At 43.2% G+C, this 27,999-nt stretch overlaps 1 protein-coding gene across 2 annotated transcripts in view; it reads left to right on the forward strand.

Moving 5' to 3' along the window:
• zgc:113516 (ethanolamine kinase 1) overlaps positions 1-27,749 on the forward strand; it is a 39,142-nt gene extending 11,393 nt beyond the window's left edge. Inside the window, exons 4-8 of one of the 2 annotated variants that reach the window (XM_015963827.3) lie at positions 3,685-3,833; positions 4,746-4,829; positions 5,607-5,767; positions 11,702-11,775; positions 27,159-27,749. In XM_015963827.3, coding sequence (XP_015819313.1) covers positions 3,685-3,833; positions 4,746-4,829; positions 5,607-5,767; positions 11,702-11,775; positions 27,159-27,261 — 571 coding nt within the window. In that variant the 3' untranslated portion in view covers positions 27,262-27,749. Of the gene's footprint in view, positions 1-3,684; positions 3,846-4,745; positions 4,830-5,606; positions 5,768-11,701; positions 11,776-27,158 lie in introns of both variants that reach the window. The other variant, XM_015963826.3, reaches the window with a different exon arrangement.
• Positions 27,750-27,999: the final 250 nt, after the last annotated feature.

A 27,999-nucleotide genomic window follows, 5' to 3' on the forward strand; every position in this document is an offset into this window, starting at 1 on the left:
TAAATCGGGTCATAAATCGGCATAATTACCTGCCATGTTTGTTTCCTCCAAAGTCATAATTGGTCTTGCAAGATTTTTCATCTCACAGGAAAATTTCTGTGTGTAATTGGTTATTGGTTAATAGTGTGTATTATCTGATGTGTTGCAAAACACCACACTGTAGGACCAAACCTAGGATAGCATGATCTTTTATCAGCATGTGTTTAGTCTGGAAATTTGGCAGACAAATTTAAAATCCTGATAACTTTGGAACAGGAATCTGTAGAGAAACTGTTTGTTTGTGATGAGAACCAGCACTGTTCTTGTATAAACCCTCTAACATGCCTCCCATTCAGTGATTTGTTGCTTTTTAGGAAAACTACTCTTCAGTTTGGTTGGCTGTTTTGCTTTAGAACAACTTCCAGTGAGCTGACATGGTGAAGGAGGGGTGGGGGGGATGGGCTTCATGGCAATGACACTGCATTACCTCTGACAGGGGTCATAGGGTGAGAGGCGAGATTGGGGCCCTCAGAAACTACAAACAACCAGGCGCTTGGCCACGAGCTTCCTGTTAAGCTCTCGCTTATCGGTCAAATGTTCAGCCCTGTTAGTGTTTGTAGTGAGGAGGTCAGAAGTCCATGCAGACCGAGGAGAAAGGCCTGAGCCTCTGGCTTACGGCAGACCAACAGAGCATATCATCAGTGAGAAGATGTGTCCAGTTTTACAGTCAAAGTGAAGTCTGACCTGGAGAGGATCCAGTCTGCTCCAGTCAATCCTCAACTGTCACATATTTTTTAAGATCTTAGATTTAATCTCAGTTTATGTTGAATTTTTCAAATTTTCAAAGATAGCAACTAAAACCAAGACTGCACTACAGTCAGAAGCCCAACAGATGGCGCTATATTGTGAGACATTTGTGTGACTCCACTCAGTGAAGCCCAGAGACCTTTAGAGTGAATAACAACAACTTTAAAATGATAAATAAATACCATATAAACCTTAAAGCAAAGAGAAAATCACGAGGAGAAATTATAGCAAGGCTAAATCTAAGATTTGGGACATGGGGAGTGCAGTGTGTTACATGGATAATCACTCGTCTCCTGAGTGAGCATCTGTGTATGACAAGAGCCCAAGGCCAAAGCGAAGTAGGAAAAGAGAAAAGAAAACGGGGTTTAAACATGCATCAGAGAAACTTTTGTACTTGAGACTGAATTTGAGCTGCTGATGTGAATGTGGTCTTCAGCGGAAATGTTAAAAAAAAAAGCAAAGACAGAGAGAGCAGGAAGAGGCTGCACCTGCAGAGGAGGTCTTCAGCCTCTCAAGCCACCCGCTGTGAGAAAGAGAGATGGAGAGATAGGCTGAAGGAGGAGAGGGAAGGTGGTGGTGGTGCGAGGGGGGGGGGGGGGGGTGCAGGAGAATGAAGGAAGCTACAGCAGCTGCAAGTTTCGAGGGGGGAGGAACAGTACAAGAAAGAAAAGCAATGGAAGACGGCACGAGCCTCCTCTTCCTCCATCAGACCCCCTGCCGAGTCTCTCATTTGCATCCCCACATGTCGCATAAAACTGCAAAAAAAGGGAATAATTAAATAAAATCCACAGTGCACGGCTGGTGTTTGAAATCGTATGTAAATAAGGCACATTGATAATGAAGCGCCAGAGAAGGAAATTCCACTAATTACTTTACAGAAGCTTGACAGGGAGCAGGAGGCAAATGCACTCCACTCACTCGTTCCTCATAAAGAGAACAGAAAGGAGAGGAAAAGATCTGATAGCAAGACGACAGGTTCCCATTTAAAGTCGACGCAAGGATTTCATTTAGCTTTTCAATCCGAGTGTTGGTGGGCTCCCATGATGAAGTCAGTTGGCCTGCTTAACGGGAATGGATGAGCTGAAAAGGAATCAGGCTGATTCACCATTCAGACGCCAGCTTTGATTCAGACTGGAGAGGATCTAGATGAATTGGACGTGTCGGGGGGGGGGGGGGGGGGGTTGCTTTTCAATGACAAAGACTTTATAGGCGAGTATATGTGATTAAACACTCCTTTTTGAGCCTATAGCGAATAAAAATATGAGATGAAAATAAATGCAGAGCATTTTATTGTCAGGTTAGAATAAAAGTTTCTCCTTCAAGTATCTTTTCTGTGATTATGCTGAGCTGATTAGAGAGGTCACAACTTAAGCAGAGAGCAGCTATTCAGGCATCTTTTATTCACTTTGAAGCTCAACCTCGTTTTATTCAGCCGACCTGACCTTGATCTGTCAGTCCTCGCCTCACTAAATGGACCTGATGGAGAGAACCACTAACTTGTTGTTTTGTTGGGGATGCGCAGGTGGACTGTATAAAGAAGCAGAGCCTCGGTGTCACGGCCATAAACAAGGCCCCTCTTCGTTCTGCTCTTGTTCCTCACAGGCCTTGCTAAATCATGTCTGTGAGTGTGTACAATACCACAGCATCTGTTTGTTCCCCCTGCAGTAAATAAGTCGTGCGTAAACGGTTCTGTTTAAAGAACCCTCCTGTCAGGGCCGACGCTCGGACTGAAAAGGAAACACAAAAATTAATTAGGAGATGGATGCTTGCACAGCTTTTCTTCCAGGTGCATTTTGCTCTGACGTCCAAGGACATTAGTTGTGTCTTTGATAAACTGAGTAATCAACAAAGTGAAAACAAGGCCTGGAGCCTCGCACTGGTTTACAAACACTCTCTTCCTGTGAGCTGATCGTGATTGTGAAGTTCTGTCAGCCAAGATGACTGAAAATATAGAAAACCAAAATCTGCTGTTTGACATGATTCTGAAACTTTTTTGCTGCTCTAAATTAATTATTATAATCTAAAACTCAAAATGTAGATATTTTTATTTTTTAGGTAGATTTAAACACATCGTGGCCTGGCACGTAAGGAAAGTGTCCCTGTGTCCCGGTCAAAGGCCTCAGCTACTAAACAATCATTTATAACCAGGAAGTTTGTTTCTCCCATAATATTCATTTCCAGGTTTGTAAAAAACAAATTTTCATTTAAATCTCCTGAACTTCCAGGTCAACCGATTAGTAGAGCGCTTTTATTTTTTTAAATCCTGTTGAACCAAAGCTTAATTGAGATAAAGTATGACTAAACTAAAGCATTTCTAAAACATAACACATTACTACCTATATATTTACAATGTTACAACCTTTAATACTATTAAAAACTCCTAGAAACCTTTACTTTTGTTTTAAAGGATTAAATATAATAATTTTAAAGAAATTAAAATTAACATCAGCATGTCAGATCTGTTCAAGGATCAGAAACTGGCATCACAGTTTGATTAATGATGAAAAGGAGCATCGTGACATTATTTCATTAACATATTTAATAAAAATGTCTCCAGCTGTTTCATGTGGATTCTGTGTTGGTGGACGTTAGGCTGCTGATGTTGGCCTTCTACAGCCACAAAGATGGCTTTGTTCGGGTTCACACCTTCACTTTGTTTATACTCATGATTTTATTTTCTACGTTTATCACTGCTATTGTTTTTCTGATGTGTTTATTGGTTAGAGGTATTTGCCCTGATCTTTATCATGTTGTACAGCGCTTTGTGATTTATATCTGTGAAAGGCGCTCTATAAATAAACCTTTACTTACTTACTTTACAACTCCACCAAGGTTCGTCTCCCAAGAAGTTTCCCTCTAAAAGGTTAGAAAATTATAAATATTTCTTTTGCTTTACAGACCCGCAGCTCTACGAGAGACACCCAGCTTGGAGACTTTGTTGAGGGAAATGGAGACTCTGAAGAGACACCTCTCAGGCATAAACTCACCGGCTGTTCTCTGCCACAATGATCTACTCACAAAAAACATCATCTACAACCAAAAAGAAGGCGAGGGAAACCGTGAGACATCATCAAAAATGTTAAACACATCTAATGATTAGTTAATTCATTATTGATTTTGCCATACAAACTCTAGCTCTGTTAACGCTGTCATGGCAAATCTGCAAACACGCTAGGTTTTATTGCAAACACTCGCCCCTCCCCTCTAGATCCAGGTCCAACGGAAACAAAACCCACACCGCCAGAGCAAACAAGATATCTAAACACCAGTCGCCATTTTCTAGGTCCAAACGTCTCTTGTTGTCCGTGATTTCAAATGGTGTTTTTCTTTGTGGGACTCTGGTAGTTTGTCCTAAAGTGGAAGTGGTAGCAGCCGGCTGTTTCTCCTTCTCTGATGTGAGAGCTGAACCTCTCATCAGTGGTGCTCCGGAGCTAAATTCATGAGTGTGTAATGAGCGCAGGACCCAAGGGAGTGAGAAAGTGTGGTGGTCCGGCGAGACAGATAACCGGACGGTCCAATAGTTATTGTCAGAGGTTATTTGACAAATGTGAGAGAACCACTTTATTGATTTCTTTTTAATCTCCACAACATATTTATAGCTATACTACAGAACGTTGCTAAGAGGCATGAAAAAAAAATGTTTTAAGCTAACTCGTTTACCAAATTTGCTTTAATGAAGCTAATAAAAAACAATATTTTCTTTCAAGCAGCTAACAGAATTGTTCCTTTTTCTGGATTCGGAAACAAATTTGAGCTTTTCTTCCTCATTAGGAGTTCATTATTAACGTCGTTAGCAAAGGCCCTTAAAGCGACTCATTTTAAAGAGAATGTGTGCCACTTTGACCCTCACAACGTTGAGTTTTCATTTTCAAAAGGGTGAAGGTAGTCAGCCGTGTGTCCATACCGTTCATGTTTGTCCCGTTGTCATGGTAACTGCTGCTGACGCTGCTCTCCCACAGGAACCGTGAAATTCATCGACTACGAGTATGCAGATTACAACTACCAGGCTTTTGATATTGGCAATCACTTCAACGAATTTGCTGGTAGGTTTGTGTTGTGATGAGGAGTTTCTACGGTTGTGTGAAGTAAAAGCCCCGCTGTCGGCTTCTACCAGGAGAAATCTCTGAATTCACTTTGTGGGTTAAAAAAACAATCAATGATGAACAAGATTCTGCTTCTAGAGCTGCAGACAGAGAGAAAATAAACAAAAATGGGGACACACGAAAATACAACAAGCGTTTGTTTCAACTGAACATTTAAAAAGGAATGAAACATTATTTTGTGGTGAATGCAAATATTTACACCAACCTGCAAAACTTGGAATATGAGTGATAAAAATACATGAAATAAAATGTAAATTCAATTCTGTCTTAATAGTATTAGCTTGATGTCATACAAAAGAGCCAATATATGAAAAATTGCTAATATTTTAGAAGTGTTCAACATTCCAGCTTAGTTTAAAATAGTTTCTCCTCTCAGAGTGGATGTTTTGTGAGTTGAATTATGACTATAGTTTGGCTGCAATGGGGTTCTGAGACCAAAGGTTCCTCCTGAGCCTGAGATCAGTGGACTCAGTGGTTTCCTTTCAAAAGCAGCTGAAAACTCACCTGTTTAGGCTTCGGCGTGACCTTCTATTCATCCTCTTGTTCACTGGCTTCTTTTCATGCTGGTATTTCAGTCATTCCTGTATATTTTTTGGATTTTTATATAAATTTAAAAATGTTAACTTTAAAAAAAATCTTACTGAGCATAAGTGCCTTCTGGTTTTTATCTTGAAAGGAAGTAAGTAAAATTAAACTTTTTTCTCCTTTTTCTTCTAGGTGTGACAGACGTGGACTACAGCCAGTATCCGAGCCATGAGCTGCAGAGGGATTGGCTGACAGCTTATCTGGAGAGTTACAAACACAACACGGGACGAGAGGTCACAGTGTCAGAGGCTGAAGTTACACAGCTCTACGTTGAAGTCTGCAAATTTTCACTGGTCAGTGTGTGATCCTAGAGCAGGGGTAGGGGACCCAGGTGCTGGAGAGCTGCTATCCAGCATGTTTTAGAGGTTTCCCTGCTTCAACACACATGCATTTAATAAACAGGTGATTAACAGTCTTCTGCAGAGCCTGATGAGCTGCTTAACTGTGTTGAAGCAGAGAAACTACTAAAATGTGCTGGGTGGCAGCTGTCCACCACAAGGGTTCCGTACTCCTGTCCTAGAGTGACCCCATCCTAGTGGGATCCTCGTGTGATCTTCATGTGACCCTAGAATTATCCTTGTGTCTTCCATGTGTGATCCTTGTGTGATCGTTGTGTGCTCATCCATGTTCTCTGGTGAAAATGTGTCTATTGTCTGGTGTTAAGAGACTTTGGGGCAGCAGTAGCTCAACAGGTAGAGTGGGTTGTCCAGTAATCTGAAGGTTGCAGGTTCGATCCCGGCTCCGGACAGAAAATTCTACTGTTGTGTCCTTGGGCAAGACACGTAACCCACCTTGCCTGCTGGTGGTGGTCGGAGGGACCGGTGGCGCTTGTGCTCGGCAGCCTCGCCTCTGTCAGTGCGCCCCAGGGCAGCTGTGGCTACATTGTAGCTCATCCCCACCAGTGTGTGAATGGATGAATGATACACTGTAGTGTAAAGCGCTTTGGAGCCCTTACTCTGAGAGGCGCTACACAAGTGCGGGTCATTTATCATTATCATTTATCATATGGAAAGTTAGCCTGGCAAGCCAGACTAAATAAATGTATTATTTAGTCTGGCCATGCTCCATTGACGGCTCTCGGTTGTGGGGCGGGTTCTACCGTTGTCTTTCAAATGATCTCCACATTCCACTGGACAATGAATGTGACATTCTCTTGTTTCACTCTGTTGCATCATCCCACCCACCAGGCATATAGAGTGCCCTGATTGGCCCACAAAGCGGATAAAGCTCTGTGATTTGTTCACTAAGCAGATAGAGCACTATTATTGGCCCACCATTATGGACCAATCACAGCTCTTTATGTGTTTGAAACCCCTCTAGAGAGTTGTGATTGGCTAGCCAGAGTCCTGGTAGGAGCTGCTGAGGTTCCAATGGAACATGCCTAGACCATTCTTTGCAAAGCAAGAATTTGGTCTAGTTCACTAGGCTAATGGAAAGTGACTGATTCCTCATTTTCCTTCCTGTCCTGGATGAATTCAGACATCTTGATATGATAAGATTAGTATGTGCAGCATCACACAAAGCCAACAATTTAGTTTTCCAACACCCTCCACTCCAAAAAAGAAAAAAGAAACCAGAGCATTGAGCCACCGCTGTTCAAAGTTTGATGGACTCAATCCGAGTTGATTAGAAGCCACCGCAGGGAAAAATGAAACAAGGCAGCCAAAATAATTTTTCTCATGACCACCATTTTCATTCTTTGGTGGCTCAAGTGGTGGTGGGCTATCTGTCTAAAAGTGCTTTCGCAGCTCAAACACAATATGCAGAATTGTCCAAGCAATTTTGGAGGGGGTGGTGAAGGTGGTGTGAACGTCGCCTGAAATAGCCCAGAAGTGATGAGGAGGCATATTACTTTTTTAAAACAGCCAGAGCATTGGCCAAATAAAGTGAGAGGGAGAAATTAGAAAAGGGAGGGTGGGGGTAGATGGTTTTGGGGGGTATAGCCTGGAACGGACTGGTAAAAGAGATAACATGTTGTTGATTGAGTTCAGATTTTCTCACACACACACATAGGAGAGACACATAACAGGCCAAGTCACCAGCTCATCCTATTTTTATCAACCCATGTGTCAAAATGAATGATGCTAAATACAACGTGTTTATCTTTAAACAGAAAGCGGAAAAGCTCCTCAGCATTTTAGGATTTATCATCTCATTATGATTTTTGAAAGGGTGAAAAGATCATTTACATGACTGTTTTTTCTCACAGTGGCTTTATTGTGAAAAAAAACAAACATCTAAATATTTAAACCAGTACATACACTGAACAAAAATATAAATGCAACACCTTTGTTTCTGCTCCAACTTTTCATGAGATGGACTTAAAGATCTAAAATTCATTCCAGATGCACAATATTACCATTTCTCTCAAACATTGTTCACAAATCAGTCTAAATGTGTGATAGTGAGCACATGTGCTTTGCTGAGATGATCCATCCCACCTCACAGGTGTGCCACATCAAGATGCTGATCCGACATCATGAGTAGTGCACAGGTGTACCTTATACTGCCCACAATAAAAGGCCACCCTGGAATGTGCAGTTTTTTGCTTTATTGGGGGTCTGGGGACTCAGAACCGGTCAGTATCTGGTGTGACCACCATTTGCCTCATGCAGTGCAACACATCTTCTTCGCATAGAGTTTATCAAAGCGCTCACCCACACGACGACGCCCACGCTGTCTGCCATCTGCCCAGAACAATGTAAACCGAGATTCATCCGTGAAGAGAACACCTCTCCAATGTGCCAGATGCCATCGAATGTGAGCATTTGCCCACTCAAGTCTATTATGGTGACGAGCTGGAGTCAGGTCAAGACCCCGATGAGGACGACAAGCATGCAGTTGAGCTTCCCTGAGACGGTTTCTGACAGTTTGTGCAGAAATTGTTTGGTTATGCAAACCAATTGTTTCAGCAGCTGTCTGAGTGGCTGGTCTCAGACGATCTTGGAGGTGAACCTGCTGGATGTGGAGGTCCTGGGCTGGTGTGGTTACACGTCATCTGCGGTTGTGAGGCCGGTTGGATGTACTGCCATATTCTCTGAAATGCCTTTGGAGATAGCTTATGGTGGAGAAATAAACATTCAATGCATGAGCAACAGAACTGGTTGACATTCCTGCTGTCAGCATGCCAATTGCACGTTCCCTCAATGCTTGTGGCATCTGTGGCATTTTGCTGTGAGACAAAACTGCACATTCCAGGGTGGCCTTTTATTGTGGGCAGTATAAGGTACACCTGTGCACTACTCATGATGTCAGATCAGCATCTTGATGTGGTACACCTGTGAGGTGGGATGGATTATCTCAGCAAAGCACAGGTGCTCACTATCACACATTTAGACTGATTTGTGAAGAATGTTTGAGAGAAATGGTAATATTGTGTATCTGGAATTAATTTTATATCTTTAAGTCCATCTCATGAAAAATGGGAGCAAAAACAAAAGTGTTGCGTTTATATTGTTGTTCAGTGTAGATGATTTCAGGACCTCTAAGGAACTGCTTCAGATATTCTTTTGTTTTGTTAAATGACAACAACCTGACAGGAAAATCCAGACCCAGGTCCTCGCTGGGCCTCACTGCAAGATTTTCTTCTTTGGTGGAAGTTTCTGAGTCTTGGGGATTCAGCATATCTTGAGATGACTTTTTGCTAACAAGGAAGTTGTCACAAGCATCTGGAATCAGTTTCCAGTCCATCTCGGTTTAGCTTAGGTGGTCAGGAAGCGAGAGAGAAATTTGGGATGGTAAACGACCAAATTTAGGACAAATGAAACTAAGCCAACATGCCCCCCATTGACAGGCTGCAGTATACGTTTTAAGCTCCACCCCCTCCATTTAAACTAATACATTGCTTATGTAAATACAAACACACATCAGATGATATTTGCAGTTGAGTTTTATGTGTTCAACTAATTAGCTGTAATTTGATTCCTAAACATTCCCATGATGTTGGGTGATAGGCGCCTCACATCCTGGGTGCTCACACTCTGATTCTGTAATCCAAATCATTTCACTTCACTTTTGACTTGCAGAAGCAGGAAGGAACGCTACTGCTAGGTATTATTGAGAATCAAGGATCCGCCATTCGTAAAAACCGTGGGAATGTTGCAAAATTACCAGATTAAAGGTAGATTGACAAAATAACGTAAGACATAATTGAGAAGCTTTGTGACTAAACGGGGGACTGAATATTTTCTCACAGCTCAAAGAGAAACAGATTTAATTTCTTCACTAAAAATATTTGACCTTTTCATTTTTACCAAACCATTACAGCCAAAAGTGTTTCTCAAATCGGTTCTAACGGTCTGCTGGAGACATAAACAGAAACAGTTGATTTTGCTGTGTTTAGTTTGTATTTTATGCCTATTTTCTAGAATTTCATTCATCAAATGAATGAAATGACATGCCTCCGCTGGAACATTCAAACTAAACTCAGCTCTTCCTTTTTAAAGACTCAGATGGTAATTAAATAAATGGGTCTGTGCTGAACCGAGCTGTGTGGCTTTGACAAAGTGGTGGCCAGTTGCCAGAGATCTGCAGAGCGAAGCTGCCTCTTGATCTTAACCTCTGGCAAATGTTGCCAAGACGCAGTGGGGTCTCTGCAGCTCGTCATCTTGTCTGTGGAGGTTCCCCGCAATGTTGGAGCGAAGACCTGCTGCTCTGTTGATGTCACTCTTCTCACACGTCTCCCCTGCCTTTTGCTCTGTGAGTCCTTGTTACCAACAGGCTCTGCTCAGCGTTAGATTAATGCTTTTTTAATGGAGAGCAGTTATTAATCAAAATGGAAACCCACTCAGCCCTTTTCCCCCGACTAAAGTCAGAGATTAGAGATGAAAATCTGCCAGTTTAGGAGAAAAAGCCAAAGGAAAACCACACAATGCCCCTCAAGTATTTCATTCCACCCTTTATTTAATTATCAAATAAAAATGTGATTATATCACCGGGCCACAGAACAGAGGCCCGTCTGGATCTTATTAGAATTCGCTATTAGTGGCCTTACCATGAAGATTTACAATACGGGTGGAGAACAACAGAAATTTATGGAGGCATGAAAGTCTGCAAGCCTAAGTGAGCAAAGCTATTAAGGAGGGAACCATTCAATACAGAGGTTTGTCATTCTGACCGAGCAGCGTGCAGCTGGCATGCAGCAGCAGCAGTCTGGAGAGCAGTTACAAGCTGACAACTGGGGGTCACAGAAGTTTGATTTTACAACTCTGCAGCATGGCACGATAAACTGTAACCAAACGTAAAAAAGCAACACTGCAAGCATCATTTAGACTGTTGCCTTTTAAAAACAGCCAAGTGTTTTACAGATTATCGGCTCCTGACTAGACGGGTCAGTCAATAGCTGCCTCTAAGTCAGACCCTAGTGTGTTTAAGACTGAAGTGGTTGTGGACCAGACACTAGGACCTGGTCCCACAGACAAGTCTCTACAGGGACGAGGAAGAGCGGGGGTCTTAAACATGACTGGATCTAAACACCTTTGTTTTCAACAGTGCTGTGTGCATCCCATAATATATAATATAATATAATATAATAACAAAATATAATATAATATAATATGATATAATATAATATAATATAATATAATATAATATAATATAATATGATATAATATAATATAATACAATATTGTAATATGTATATGTGTACATTATAATATTGCATTATCTTATAGTATATTAAATAAACTAACTTTCTGCAAATGCAGAGTTCTGAAGCATCGACAAAGAAACTAACCAGCTCAGTGACCCAGTGGTAGAGTGTCTGACCTGGGACTGGGAGATCGGGGTTTGATTCCAAGTCAGGTCATACCAAAGACGTTTAAAACATGGGACCCAATGCCTCCTTGCTTGACACTCACCATTAAGGGGTTGAATTCAGGAATTAAACCACCAAATGGTCCCCGGGTGCAGCTGTATCTGCAGCTCACTGCTCCCCCAGGGGATGGGTCAAACTTAGAGAACAACTTTGTTCTAATGGGACTTTAAAAATATAAATTTTCTACTTAATGCAAAATTCTTTAAAGTGATTAAAATGTATATTTACTTAATTTATTTTACTTTACAGTTTATTTTTTTTCTTTGAGGGCTTTATAACTACTTGTTACAGTTAAATCAATTAGAATAATAATTTGACTGTAAAAGATGAAAGTTGTGGTCGATTTTGTCACTCTTTTATTCTGTTTATTCATGTGTGATAAACTGATTATTTTCCTTTGTTTTTCCATCAGGCATCAAACTTCTTCTGGGGTCTTTGGGCCATCCTGCAGTCCCGGTTCTCCTCCATTGACTTTGACTTCCACAGGTTTGTGCCTTCAATAAACACCTTTTCTTTTTAACAAGAATAATAAAAATAAGAACTAGAAAGTAATCCAGTAAAAACTAACAGCTATAATTATACCTTCATTTATTAAACATATTTAAAAATATATGTACTAAGATTTTTTTTATCAAACAAAAATGAGGATCCCACAGAGAATTGTGACATGAGAGACACAACCCTGCTGGGGAGTGAAGGAAGACCTGGAGCAGGTGTGATGAATACCGTTTACTTACGGGTGTGTGTAGTTAACACACAGAGCCGAGGACAGCTGCTGCCTCGTCTACGCCTCGTTTACACAGAGGGCAGAATAGATGCTATCTGGTTTTCCTGCATCTTCATGACGGGTTGCCATTCACACCAACAGTGGATTGTGTGATGAGCGTCTCCGGACATTTGCTCCCACAGACCAGAATCCATGCTGGGTTAACTGGGGACCCTGTATTGTCGCTAGGTGTGAGTTAGTGTATGACCGCTATTTGTCTCTGTCGCTGTGATGGGCTGGAGACCTGTCCAGGCTGGAGACCTGTCCAGGGTCCAGGCTGGAGACCTGTCCAGGGTCCAGGCTAGAGACCTGTCCAGGGTCCAGGCTGGAGACCTGTCCAGGGTCCAGGCTGTCCCCCTATGTTACAATCAGCACCCCATAAAACAGTTCATGTTTTAAGTTTTTTACATTTCATCTCGTTGTTCAGACAAATAATATCGTTACTACTGGTCCATCCCCTTTTAGACTTCATGCTTGAACTTCTCTGCTTTTTGACAAAACTGCACCACTGCATCCCTGTTAGATCCTTTGTTAGACCCTGTTAGACCCTAACATGTAGGACAGGAAGCAAACAGTCATTCTCCAACATCAGCATCCAGATACTAAGTCTCAGCAGGCCCAAGTGTCCACCCCCTTTCTCCGGTGTTTCGTTCTCCTGTCTGGCTTTTCTTTGTCCTCTACAACAGCAACAGTTGTGATTGTGATCCTAATCACTATAGACATACGGCACCCTACCCTCTGTGTGGCTTTCCTTACCCGCTTGCTAGATCAGCAACAGGGCCCCCACCGCATTTCGATCTGGGCCTGGGAGGAAATGTGATCCAGAGGGGTGCTGGGGCACAGAGGCACTATTGTTCCAGCTCCGTCCTCAGCCCTGCCTTACATATTCGTCTTCCATAGACGTCTGCTGCCTTAAGCCGCCGAATGAGGTTGTCCTAAAGTGCACAGAGAGGGTTGGGTTACCTTTCTTTAACCGGAGGTTCAAACTGAAACGAGCTCTGAGAGCAGCAGCAGATCTGCTGACACACAGTCACTTAAACTGAGTTTGTTCTTGTGGAATCAATAATTTTATTGGTGACCAGATCAGCTGTTCTGTTTTTGTGTACGCACAGCAACACCAGTGAAAGCACCTCACTAGTTCGAGAAGAACACAGAAATTGAGCAGATAAAACCAAAAATCATTCCTGCTGTGGCTCTCTCTCCTCTGCTGTTTTAGTCGGGTGAATCAAGTCCAAATATCACTGAAATAAACAAAGTAAATGCTGCCTGTATTTGTATAGCACCTTCTTAGGGTTCTACAACCCCCCAAGGCGCTTCACAACATATTCACCCATTCATACACTGGTGGGGATGAGCTACGATGTAGCCACAGCTGCCCTGGGGTGCACTGACTGCTGAACACTGGCATTGCCGGTCCCTCCGACCACCACCAGCAGGCAAGATGGGCTATGTCTTGCCCAAGGACACAACAGCAGCATTCTCTGGTCGGAGCTGGGGTCGAACCTGCAACCTTCCGATGACTGGACAACCCGCTCCACCTCCTGAGCTACTGCTGAGCACACACCTATCAGTATGAGAGTCAGTTTCGACTTTTATCATAAACAGACATATTTCCTGTAAAGCCCGGTTCACACGGCAGATTTTATAATTGCTGGTTAATTTTCAGAGCATGAGAAACCACACATGTGGTGATGAAAAAAAATCACGACTGTACCAGTCATTCAGCGTGTAGTGTGGAGCAACGTGGCACATGACACAAACTGCTTTCTCACAAACATTGTCGGGTCAAACAGGAAATCCTGCACAATAAAATGTGACTTTGAAGTATACAAACACGGACAAGGAGGATTGGGTGTATGCTTCAGTCACCTTGCTTTCTGATTTGCAAGATGTCGCATTCAACATGCAGCATGTTCGCTTGACCCCAAAAAAATCAGACTAAGACTATCCAACATGTTTAAAAGCCTGGATTTAGGATCGGTGTGGTTCTAACATGCTAAACTGGTCAGAGCGCTTGCAATAGACCACACATGGTAGGATTATCTGACAGGATTATCCTTAGAGCTGATATGGTAATCGTAAATAGCTTTAATATCAACAGAAAGGGAGGATGAGGTCAGCAACTGGCGTGATTATTCTGCTGTGTGAACCACGCTTAAAGTGACAATGTGTAGTTTTTACTGGTAATCTCTGGAAATACCAATCAAAATGTTAAAAATGAATGAAATGATGCCCAGTTGCTGAAAAGTATTGGTGGCATTGTAACATATAACCATAACATGTCTAAGTCTCGGGGCGACACCATATTAGACATGGTCCTGTGAAGACAAAACAAATTTACTGAATTGTAACAAATGGTTACAAAACTTTCATCATTCATAAACGTTGTTGTTTTACACATTTACCTCTTCACTCATTGCCAGTGATGAAAGGGACTCTGATGTGCTTGTCATTTTGCTAGAGGTTGAACGATCTGATAAAGAAGTCATTTGAAAATTGCGGGATTTTTCACCCCAATTACCATTCGTTGCTACTGTCTTACTCGAACAGAAGAATGGCACTTGCTTGCACTGATTTAGGTATGTACTGCCCCCTGTTATGGAAAATACACACCATCTTTCTCTTCTTTAAGGGATTATAACAACCTAAACAAGTTTTTGTCTCTAAGTAGAAACTGATTTTGATTAGATTTGGAATCAAACAGAAACTTAAGTGGACTGGAAATAATAAAACATTAAATGATCATTAAGTTATAAACAAAAATACATTTGCAGAAAAAGAAGAATTAAAATACAATCAAGATGTTTGATGAATGTGATGACATCATTAATAAATCAGGTTTGTTTTACATTAAACATACTAATATGGAAACAGATTTAAAAAATCAGCCAGCGTGCATGTGCGTGTGTGTGTGTGTGTGTGTGTGTGTGTGTGTGTGTGTGTGTGTGAGTGCGTGCGTGCATGCTCAACGGTTTTCTCCCTCTCCTTATCCCCTGAGTCAAATTTCTGTCGACTTCCTGGCGAGTGACAGACGTCGCCCAGGCCTTGTGCTGTAACCAGGGCCAGATGTGGATGTGACAATAGAGAGCCACAGGGGAATGGAAAGCCGCATGACTTCCACCGTCATTTATTCCCTTTATAAGGTTTTATTCATGTGTTGAAAGTGTCTGCAAGTCAGCGGTTTAGATTTGTGGACATCCTGGCAGAGACGGCTGTTATTTGACAAAGACATTTTTATGAGGAAATGAACAAGTAGGAGGCCCACTGTTTGGAATGGGCTGTCTACAAAATTGAGGGAATGGTGCACAAAAGCACATTGTGAAATGGAATACCTGCTTTGGTGAAAGCCCCTTCCCCTTTAGTTAAATATAAAAACATCTCAGTTTCTAGCTCTGATGATGAAAAACGTTACAGCATGCCAGTCTTAGGTGTCGACCTTAATAAACATCCTGATGAGTGGAATCGTTTGTGTCACTCACTGTTCCTCCAAACTCATTTAGAAAAACTTCCCTTTGGTTGTACTTCTTTAACTGTCACTGTAGCAATTGAAACTTCTCCTGTTAACAAAAGGAGCATTAAAGGTCACTTCACTGAAAAATAATTATTTATTATTGTTTGTGATTATAATCCTGCATTAGCTTCTGATAGAAAAGAGCGAGTGAAACTTTAGGATTTGAAAATCCTGACAGATTATTAACATTCACGGACTCACCCATCTGAATTCACAATGGGGAAGGTTGTTGTTGGTTTAGCGTCCAGGAAACAGCAGAGCATGTGCTGACTAGCAGAAGCTAACTGTTAGCATTAGCAGCTCCACAACAGCATATCTGCTTCAGGCTTGAGTTATTTGTAGAGATAAAACATCAACGCTGCAGAGCAAACGGAGTCTGTGCTAAAATCATGTTGTTGTTAGCCAATCCAAGCCAAGATGTCCAAAAAGCAGGAAATAAGACTCCAAATTCTGTCGTGTGCAGCCCAACTCTGAACTGTCTCACTTCTAGTTTCTGCAAAAGGTGCACCGGAGCTTTTTCTCCAGAGTGCGACTTAAGGCATTCATCTCTACTAGAGACCACTGCAAATATATTTTAATGAGTGAAGTTTAACTTTAATTTTATGATTTCATTGTCAAAAAGAGGTTTTGTTTTCTCAGCATTCACCAGAGAAGGCTGATCTTCAATTGGGGGCTGTAGGGGAAGGGCTATCTGCTAACATGGAGGATGGGTTGATGAACGCTCCACATTTCAGCGTGAGGAATTGGAGGAATGCCACAAAAGCATGTAAAGACAGTAAAATGCTTGTGTTCTTGCTAAATGCATGAGAGCTGACAGCCCTGCATTGAATGTAAAAGCTACTTCTTCTAACAGAGGCTGTTCTGGACACTTTCCATGACAGGTAAAATGTTAAAGGTGGGGTAGAAGAAGATGTTTTTGATGCATGTTTTCCAATAATGCTTGAAATGCTCTTCTTATATGCAGTTTAATGTCACATTACACTGAAATGAAAGCATGGTACAAACAAGCCATTGGGGTTAAAAAAAAAACATGGAATTGATCTATAGACCAAAAGGTATTCTAAAGTTTTGACTCATCAAAGTAGCCACCTTTGGTAGAAATAACAGCTGAACACACTTGTGGCATTCTTTCCACAACAGAAACCAAATATTCTTCAGAAAGTTCTTCCATATCTGTCACAGAAGTTCCCATAAATGTGAGGCACTTGTAGGCTGCTTTGCTTTCACTCTTCTGTCCAGTTCATCCCAAACCAGCTCGATGAGGTTTAAGTCTGGAGACTGTGCTGGCCACTCCATGTTTTCAAGCTTACCATCTTGTTCTTTTTTCGTTAAGTAGTTCTGGCATAGCTTGGACTTATGTTTGGGGTCATTGTCTTGCTGTAGGATGAACCCCTGACCAACTAGGCGCATACCAGAGGGTACTGCATGGCGCTGGAGAATGCTGTGGTAGCCGTTTTGGTTCAGGGTGGCTCTCACTCTATACAAGTCACCAACCCTGGATCCAGCAACACAGCCCCAGACCATCACACTTCCTCCTCCATATTTGACAGTTGATGCCACACACTGTGGAACCATCCTTTCACCTTCCCGACGGTGTACAAAGATCCTGCGTGATGAACCAAAGATTTAAAATTTGGATGAATTAGTCCATAATACCTTCTTCCAGTCGTCACTCGTCCAATGGTGGTGTTTCATGGCCCAGGCAAGCTTCTGTCTCTTATTCTGGCATCGTAGCACTGGCTTTCTTGCTGCAACTCGTCCCGTCAAACCTGCAACTCGAAGTCTTCTCTTCACAGTTGAAATTGAGACTTGCTTACTACGACCACCATTAAGCTGTGATTGAAGCTGCTGTCCGGTGAGCTAACCCTATCACTCAAGCTGTTAACTCTCAGAAACTTGTTCTCTGATGCAGTTGTGGCTTTGGGTCTGCCAGACCTCTTCCTGTCAGTTTGCCCCAGAGTGCCTTTTGATGGTGAAGGAAACTGTACTCACTGACACTTTGATTTTCTTTGCAATTCCTCTGTAGGAAAGACCTACATTTTTAAATGTTATGATGGTCTGTCTCTCTTCCATTGTTAATTGCCTTTTTCTCGCCCTTTTTGTAGCAACACACTATTATCTGCAGTACCATACTGTTCAACTGATGCTCACCAGGGTATGGTACCACAGTATGTTCCAACACTGCTTTTATGCAGACAGAGGGGGTTGTAAGTAATCCAGAAAAGTTGGAACACCTGTGGGAATTAGTAGCACCAGCTTTCAAGGCTTGATCAACCTCCTTTGCTGCAGAACAGCTATGTTCCCTGAAAAAGACCTTTTTGTATAATTCTGAAATGTACATTATTTTTCAGTTCTGAGACCTCACCTGCTTTTAACCTCTGGTGGTTCACCACTTAACTTTGTACCATTTCAAGCTATTCATTGGACTTGAATGACTTAAACTGCAATAAATAACTGAAACAATTGGGGCATTCTAAAACTTTTGACCGGTAGTATATATATATATATATATATATATATATATATATATATATATATATATATATATATATATATATATGCACACACACACACATATATACATTTACATACACATGACAGGTGGAGTCAGGGGCGGGGACCTTGGCGGTCTGATCCTCAGCTACAGAAGCTGGCTTTTGGCACATTGCATGTCACCTCTCTGGTGGGGAAGGAGTCTGAGTTGGTGTGTGAGGTTGAGAGATTCCGACTAGATATAGTCGGACTCACTCATGGCTCTGGCTCTGGAACGAGTTTCCTTGAGAGGGGCTGGACACTTTACCACTCTGGAGTTGCTCCCACTGAGAGGCACCGAGCAGGGGTGGGCATACTAGCTGCCTCCCTTCCTGGTGCCTGTACGTGGGGGTTTACCCCGATGAATGAGAGGGTAGCCTCCCTCTGCCTGTGTGTGGGGTGACGGGTCCTGATTAGGGTGACTGGTCCTGATTAGGGTGACAGGTCCTGATTGTGATCTGTGCTTATACAGTTCAGACTACCAACCCTTTTTGGAGATCTTGGAGGAGGGGCTGAAGAGCGCTCCTTCTGGTGACTCCCTCGTTCTGCTGGGGGACTTTAATGCTCACGTGGGCAACAAGAGTGAGATCTGGAGAGGTGTGGGAGGAACGGCCCCCCAGATCTGAATTTGAGCGGTGTTTTGTTTTTGGACTTCTGTGCACATCATGGATTGTCCATAATGAACACCATGTTCAGATATAAAGGTGTCCATATGTGCTCTTGGCAGTAGGGTACCTTAGGCCGCAACTCGATGATTGACTTTGCTGTTGTTTCATCTGATTTGTGGCCGCATGTCTTGGATATTCGGGTGAAGAGAGGGCTGGAGCTGTCAACTGACCACTACCTGGTGGTGAGTTGGTTCAGATGGTGGGGGAAGATGCCGGTCAGACCAGGCAGGCCCAAACGTATTGTGAGGGTCTGCTGGGAACGTCTGGCAGAGTTTCCTGTCAGAAGGAGCTTGAATTCCCACCTCCGAGACAACTCCTGTGGGGGTTACTCCGGAAGTATGGGGTACCAGGCCCTCTAATACGGGCTGTTTGGTCCCTGTATGACCGGTGACTGGGGTTTGGTCCGCATTGCCGGCAGTAAGTCGGGCTCGTTCCCAGTGAGAGTTGGACTCCGCCAAGGCTGCCCTTTGTCACCGATTCTGTTCATAACCTTTATGGACAGGATTTCTAGGCGCTGCCAAGGTGTGGAGGGCATCCGTTTTGGTGGCCTGAGGATCAGGTCTCTGCTTTTTGCAGCTGATGTGGTCCTGTTGGCTTCATCAGAACGAGATCTTCAGCTTTCGCTGGAGCGGTTCGCACCAAGTGTGAAGCAGCTGGGGTGAGAATCAGCTCCTCTAAATCTGAGACCATGGTCTTAATTCAGAAAAGGGTAGAATGTCTTCTCCGGGTCAGGGATGAGGTCCTGCCCCAAGTGGAGGAGTTTAAGTATCTAGGGGTCTTGTTCACGAGTGAGGGAAAACTGGAGCGTGAGATCGATAGGAGGATTGGTGCTGCATCTGCAGTGATGCGGGCGTTGTATCGGTCCGTCGTGGTGAAGAGAGAGCGGAGTCAGAAGGCGAAGCTCTCGATTTACTGGTCGATCTACGTTCCTACCCTCACCTATGGTCATGAGCTTTGGGCAGTGACCGAAAAAACAATCATGGCCGAAATTAGTTTTCTCCGCAAAGTGGCTGGGCTCTCCCTTAGAGATAAGATGAGAAGCTTGGTCATCCGGGAGGGGCTCGGAGTAGATCTGCTGCTCCTCCACATCGAGTGGAGCCAGTTGGGGTGGCCCAGGAACTTGGTCAGGATGCCTCCTGAATGCCTCTCTGGTGAGGTTTTCTGGGCACAGCCAATCGGGAGGAGGCCTAAAGGGAGACCCAGGACTTAATGGAGAGACTATGTGTCACAACTGTACTAGCGGACCCGTAAAAATACCCAACAAGGAAGTTCATTTAAAGAGTAAGGGAATGGAGATGGGTGCGGGCAAAGGCTTAGTCAGGAGGCAGGCAGGAACGCTACCAGGTGATCAGAGAGTCATAATGCCCAGACAGGGAAATCCAAGATCGAGGTCGAGGGACGAAGCAAGGTCAGGATCCGTGGATCCGAAGAGCTGGAAATCCAAAAGGGATGGAAGGTCAGAGGATGAGGTGAGGTTGAGGTCCGTGGAGTCGAGGTAGATAATATCCACAAGGGGCGAGACGAGGAGGGAGGTCAGAAAAAAAGGCGAGGTCGAGATCCGTGGAGACAAGGTAGGTGATGATGGCTGGAGAATCTACCGACAGGAGTGTTTGATTATCTGGCAGTGACTGGATAGCAGGATGGTTCTTATACAGCAGGAGGAACAGGTGAATGGAATAGGCTGATTAAGCAGGAACAGGTGTGGTGAATGAAGCTGATGAGGAGCAGGCTGAGGTTGCTGAGGAAACGGGGCAAAGCAGGAACAAGAGCATGACACTATGTCTCTCACCTGGCCAGGGAATACCTTTGGATTCCCCCGGAAGAGCTGGCTCAATTGGCTGGGGAGAGGGAAGTCTGGGCCTCTCGAATTCGACTTAAGGTTGGTTTATGCTTGACGCGTCCGCGAGGTCCGCACGGCTCCGCGCGTAAAAAAAGTTGCGTCATTTTGCATCATTTTAACAACCACGCCCCTCCACCGCGCCTCCGCACGGCCCAGAATTTCCGCAACGCGCACCTCGGAAAATTTCTAAACGCGCGGATGGACGGACGCGGAAAAACATGGCGGACCGGCAAGAACTAGTACGGCAGAGGTTCGTAAATACAGACATTTGTATGATTCAGCTCTCAAAGATCACCGTGATCAACATGTAGTTAATAATTCTTGGAGAGAAATAGCTCGCACTGTTGGAAAAGACGAGGACGCTGTTAAAAAATGCTGGAATGCCATGTTGTAAACAGTAATTTCTACTTCTACTATGGTGTAGTGTTGGATGCTTGCCGTAGAGCTCCATGCTGCCCCGTTCAGTGTGGGAGAATATTGGCTCACCGCAGAGACGAGCCGCACGAACCATAAACACTGCGAGATGTGAAGCGCGTTCCAGCCGCGAGCCGCATCACCACGCGGAAAGTGAATGTGTCAAGCATAAACCAAGCTTAAGGCCACTGCTCCCGCCACCCGACTCCGGATAAGCGGAAGGAAATGGATGGATGCATACACATGCATACATACATACATACATACATACATACATACATACATACATGCGAATAAGGCTGTGCAGTGGTGCAGTGGTTAGAGCTGTTGCCTTGTAGCAAGAAGTTCCTGGGTTCACTTCCCGGCCTGGGATCTTTCTGCATGGAGTTTGTATGTTCTCCCTGTGCATGCGTGGGTTCTCTCCGGGTACTCCGGCTTCCTCCCACAGTCCAAAAACATGACTGTTAGGTTAATTGGTCTGTCCACATTGTCCTTAGGTGTGAGTGTGTGTGTGCATGATTGTTGTCCTGTGTGTCTCTGTGTTGCCCTGCGATGGACTGGCTCTCTGTCCAGGGTGTACCCCACCTGATTGTCCATTGACCGCTGGAGATAGGCACCAGCCCCCCCGCGACCCTACATGGACAAGCGGGTTCAGACAATGGATGGATGGATGTTTATGTACTAAATAGCGTTGGCATTGGAGCACTACAGGAAGTAGAAAAGTAGCATCTTAAAGCCCCCCACCCCCACCCCCCACCTCCGCGACACCCCCCCCCCCCCCCCCCCCACCTCCGCGACACCCACCCCCCCACCCCCCACCTCCGCGACCCTGCGTGGACAAAGCGGGTTCAGAAGATGGAAGGATGGATATATGTACACACACACACACACACACACACACACATACATACAGTATATACAAAAAATACAGACTCGGAAAGATAGAAAGAAAAAAAACCTGCATGTTCAAAAAAGGAGAAGGAAGAAGCTTCCCCTTTTACACATTAACATAAATACATGTGGCTTCTATTTACCATACAATGCTCTTCTCATTTCTTCTAATAAAAAACTTTGTTAAATAATAAAGAATTTATTAGTCTCTTCTATCTTGTTTATCTGTTCAGAAGATTTAGAACTTTCTTTTAACTTGCTATATATTCTTTTAAATATATTATGGAGATTTAAAAAATGTATAAAATTTATAAAAGTAATAATGTTCTCTGGTTTTTGTCTAAAATCCTCTGCTTCTCACTCCCAGCGCGTCAAAAACAAACGCTCGGTCAGCCACCCTCCACGTCAGACCCCTGACGCCAAAAGTGCCCTTTTTCGTTACTTATGTGCGAATAGGGGTTTTTCCCTTTTGTAACTGCAGATCCCAATGCAGCATAAAACTGACGTGATGAGATATCCGCTGATGCGGCACCGAACCAGCTCATTTAACCGCACCTAGACCTTAACGTTTCACTATTTATAACCTTCCCCTCTCTCTCATCCTAACCTTAACCTTAACCTTTTGCGCCGAGTGTCATGTAGTGTACCGGGGGTTACGAGAGGCGATGAACACCACGTGACCAGCTACCGATCAGCAATCGTGAGCTCGCACAAACTTCTGGCGTGTTTGATATTTTGCTCGTCCCTCGTGAGAGTATCGCACTGTTGAAGCGGCGCTGCGAGCAGCTGCGACCCAAAAAGTATCAGAACCGCTCACGGCGCATCCGCTATCATGCATCAACACTGCTCGCCCGCAATTTCCCTAATAACACACGTTGTTCGTTTTTTGTTTCTACACGTTTTTTTACTCACAAAGATTGTCAAGAAAGCGTGTTTGTCGTGTTCATGTCAAATTAAACTGATCATAAAACACAGATTTACTTTCTTTATTTCGTTTCCTCATCCAACCCCCATAAATCCCTGTGTGTCCTCCTGCAGCACTCCCGAAGGACAACAGGCAAAACAAGACAAAAAAGTCTGACGTGTTGTGTAAAAACTGCTATTTTTAGCATATTTTTAGGGCCGACGTGTTGCTACCAGACGTACAGTGTGAGCAGTCAAGTCGCATCCGAGAACTGGGTGGTACAGTGTGAGCATGTGACTCGTGAGATCTGCCCTGTGAGGAAGTCGTACAGTTTGAGCTGAAGCTGAGTGCTACGAGTGAAAAAGTCGCACAGTGTCCGCCCGGCTTTAAGAGCAGTACATCTGCAGAACCTGACAGGATCAGCCCCAGACTGCTCAAAGACTGTGCTGACCAGCTTTCTGAAGGGCCTAGCAGGTGTGTCTAAATACCTGGGACTTCACCTACAACACCAGCAGCTGTCACCTCCAGAAGTTCTCCAGAATGATTCGGCCATTGTCAGCTGTGTGACTGAGGAGAATGACCAGGAGTACCAGTGGGTTATTATGTACTTGGTGGACTGGTGTGATTGTAACCACCATTGCCAACACACCAGTAAGACAAAGGAAATGGTGATTGACTTCCAGAGAATCACTCTTCCTCTCTCACCAGTAAACATCCAGGGAGCAGACATTGAGGTGGTGGATACCTTTAAGTACCTGAGTGTTCACCTCAACAGCAAACTGAACTGGTCCTACAACACAAATGCTCTGTAAAAGAAAAGCCAAAGCCGCCTCCACCTCCTGAGGAGGCTGAGGTCCTTTGGAGTTATTTTCCTATCTGCCAAAATCCTTTTATCACTCTGTTGTTGGATCTGTTACTCACTCTGTTGTGGTCTGCTGGGCATGCAGTTCTGGCTGAGCAAGGAAGAGACTGAACAAGCTAGTCAGAATAGCAATGGGCTGCCAGTTAGATTCAGTTGGGAAGATGTGTGAAAGCAGAATGATGGCAAAGATGACCTTCATCTGGGAAAACTCCTCCCTCCCACTGTATTCAACTGTGGAGACCATGGACAGCTGCTTTCATGGGAGACAGAGACATCCAAGATGTAAAACAGAATGGTACTATAGATCATTCACCTCCTCTGCAGTAATAACAGAGTGTATAACTCCTCAGTTTAACTGGTGTTGGCATTATCCTGTTACACAATAACAAAGTTATATTCAATACATGTGCAATACCCAGATGCACATTTGTATGTCTGTGTTTTATGAACAGTTTCTTTTGGAAACTCAATTTTCTATTTTCATTCATTATTTTCATTGCTGAAGGTTACAATAATAGCCTTTGTGTGTTTACCTGTATTATATGTTCCTATTCTCTGAGTGTATGTGCTGCGTAAACAAGTGAATTTTCCCATTGTGGGATTAATGAGGTGTATTCTATTCTTCTATTTTATTTAACTGTGCGGTTGACGGTCTCTCTGAACATCCTCACTTCCGCACTTCCCTGGGTCCTCCATTCTTTACACACTTGCGTATTTAGAAACCGAGCACTGCTTGTGTGAAAGGTTTTTGGCTCAATAATATCAGAGGAGAAACAGCCGGCTCCTACCACTTCAACTTTAGAACAAACTACCAGAGTCCCAAAGAGAAAAACACCATTTGAAGTTGTGGACAGCAAAAGACGACTGATTGCAGAGGAGCTGGCCCAAGTGGCTGGGGAGAGGGAAGTCTGGGCCTCTCACCTTAGGCTACTGCCCCCGCGACCCGACTCCGGATAAGCGGATGAAAATGGATGGATGGATGGATGGATGGATGGATGGGTAGTTTCCACTAGCAAATCAGGATTCTGGTTCTGGCAAAAGCACCTCAGGGAAGACACCATAGGGGAGGGTGAGTGTCCCGTGACCGTGTTTGCGCTCAAAACCTAACGTTCTGTGGATTTGCTATAGCAGATTTAATGACCGGATCAAAGCTCATCCATCAAACATTCCTCTGACCATCCCTCCCCCCTCTGTGCATACCTTCCTGTGTGCATGAATTATACGTTATCGACTGAGCAGCTGAACTGGGAGCAAAGCCAGAGCTGGGTTCTGTTATCAATTATTATTTAAAGAATTGTTATCTCTGAGAAGGTTAAGAAAAAGACAACTTTTAATAAATTAATCCAGTGTTTGTTCAAACTAAAACGCGAAAAAGACATCAGATTCCTTCCTTCACAAATCAAGCCACCAGCTGCAGCCGTCTATTGGAGACCAACTTTCCTGTTAATGAGGTAGCTGTAACCGTGTCATAGAGAACAGTCAATCAACTCTGTACACACAACTTTCTCCAAATTAAGTCTGTCCAGAGACAAAAAGCCTTCCAGGCTTCGCTAAACTGCAGTGAGCGCTGTGAAGATAGTCCACTGACTTCTGCATACCAATATCCAAGACCTGTGTTCCCCCAAACTATTTCTCAGTGCCAAAGGATAGGCTCCTACTACTGTACTGTAGCACTTGCTTCAGCAATAGGCAACAGGTGTGTTTTCAATCCAAAGGATCCCTTTAAATGAAGGAACGACTACGAGAAAGAAACAATTCCATTGAAGGAGGACTAGAGAAAACCCTCTGGAACAATAACTAGAATGGGGATGCAGCAATGAAATACAAGTAACTAAAAGGCGTGTGTCTAAATAATCTTTTTGTCTCACTAAGCAGTAAAAGCGAGAAAACTGATTTGGCAATGAGGAGTTTGGTGAAAGCCCTAATTAAAGGACAAACTCCTCTCTGTGCCTCCATTTTCTTTGCTTTTGAAACTTCTCTTAATTTCAAAGGGTATAATGGCCAAGGGCAACAACGTACTCAGACATCAGATTTACTGAGATGTTTGACAATATGGTATGAAAGAGCACAAAACCACTTTTATCACAGATGAGTTCCTCGCTGAAGCTTTCAGACTCATTACCTTTTTTGAAAAGAGGCTCGACGCAATATCAGCATGCAGGTTTGTCAAACAAAGACACGGTGCCCATCGTGAGCTATTAGCACGATGTGTATGTGGATCTTTACTGGTACACACTCTAAAAGAGAATATTCATGTAAATTAACCTCTTACTTCCTTTGTCCTTTACATCCTTTATATTATGCAGGCTTGGACTGTTGCAGAACCAAAGTCTGATAGATGCTATAGCAAGTATGCATCAGCTGTGTGAATGGCCCAAGAGGTGCCAAACTTTTACTGGTTTAAAAGGAACTGCACTAAAACTGAATACACAGTGAGCTGAACTACTGCAATAATGTGATATCTGTGAAGAGGAGATGTGGATCAGGATCAGTACAGTTTGATGAGGTCATGTGTTTAGGATGAAAATGTGTTCTTGGGTGTTTAGCTGGCCTAAGATGACCCAAAAGAACAAATAAAGTAAAGCTATTAAAGATTATCGACGACCGTCCTTCAGTCCAGCCATCTTTAGCCACTGGTAGGATCTCTGGAACTTCCTTGCTAAGCCTCAGAGACCTGCCATGCATGGTCTTATGCCTCCATGAAATCTAAGAAGCTGTGTGTCAGGGTCCGAGAATCTTGCGTCTAGATGCTTTCATGTTGGTCTCAGGTCTTGTTTGTAGACAGCTTCTAACAGTAAGTCTTGTTCCAATGGCCCATTTTTCAGTAAAGTGTCCATCGATGCCGGACTCCTAATGTTGACAATGTCCACGCTGGCATGTCTTAATGAATTTGTCCCCTTAGTAGTGCTGACTGGCATTGAATCCAAAGCTTTTCTGTTAGAAGATCAACGATGTTTTAGGAGGGTGAGACATTAACAGTAAAGACTGAATAATGTGTAACGTCAAAAGCCAAAAATAAAGATATCGGAAGCATCTTAAAGGCATAATATGCAACTTTTTCAGATTTTAAATTTATTCCTTGAACAAGTAAGTGTTGTTATGACTTTTACAGGGTTAATGAGGTGTCTCTCAAACCCCGACTGTGGTATCTCGGAGCTGACATATCTGGCGCTGCAGTCTGCTTGCTGCTCATTTCCTGCAAGTTTTAGATCACAAACACAGCTGACTTGTTTAATTTAGTGATGAATCACACCTGTAGACACTCATGAAGGCTGAGGAGACATTTCAGCAATTAGATGAATATGTTACAAAGACAAACACACAGCAAATAGGTACGTTTCACTTTTGGTTTTACTAAATGGACTCTAGGGGGCGCTTAAAGCAAGTTAAAACTCCTTAGATGAAGGTTATGAAAACAGCATGGCACACATTTTGATTTGTTTTTTGATCTCTTGTCTTCTTTCCCATTTTCTTCTTCCAGGTATGCTATAGCAAGACTAAACTACTACTTTGAGAAGAAAGAGGAATATTTTGGGCTGACAGTGAGCCAGCTAACCTGCTCTACTCTAGAGGAAAACATCTGAATAATGGACTCCATCGCTTTTTCATCACATCATGATGCTACATAAACTGGAAATGGAATAAGCCAGTAAAAGTCCTCGCCCTTGTTTGTTGTTTCAGTCTGTAGGGAGAGTTAATGTGTTTTGCTATATCTGTGAATTATAAAAATATTTGTTTGACCACAGTCACTACGCCGATAACCCATTTTGGCAAATTCAGACAAAGTCCTTGCCAGAAAAACATTAATTGCTCCCACAGCCAAGTTGCATAAAACCACAGAAAACTGAGGCTGATCATAAAATCCAACCAAGTGTATACCACAATTCTGATGGAAAACAAGTTTCCACTGCAACTTATTTAAAGTTGAGTATTATTTGAAAAAAAAAATCTCTTTTTTCAGAGCAAGTTATAAAACCCTCATTATTGCAAAGGTTTGTATTTTAGTGAAATAGAAAATTCAAGCTTGTATAAATAGTGTGTATATAAAGCATACTTTTTTGTGTTACTATTATTTCACCTTTTGTTCTGGTTTTGTGAGGTATTTTAAATCCAAAAACGGTCAGAATAACATCTAAATACAATTTTTACAAGGAATTTTAAAAAAAGAGATCTTGGCTTTTTAAATCAAAATTCTACTTCTGAGCTTCAATCAGGTTGCAATCATCCCGAGGAGGAGGAGCCAAGCTGGTGGTATGCATTGCTAGCTCACTAAATGTAATCTCAACACCTCTAAAAGCCATCTGAGGAGGGCCCCACTCCCC

The sequence above is a fragment of the Nothobranchius furzeri genome, chromosome 4, assembly GCF_043380555.1.
Source record: "Nothobranchius furzeri strain GRZ-AD chromosome 4, NfurGRZ-RIMD1, whole genome shotgun sequence".
Taxonomy (NCBI): Eukaryota; Metazoa; Chordata; class Actinopteri; order Cyprinodontiformes; family Nothobranchiidae; genus Nothobranchius; species Nothobranchius furzeri.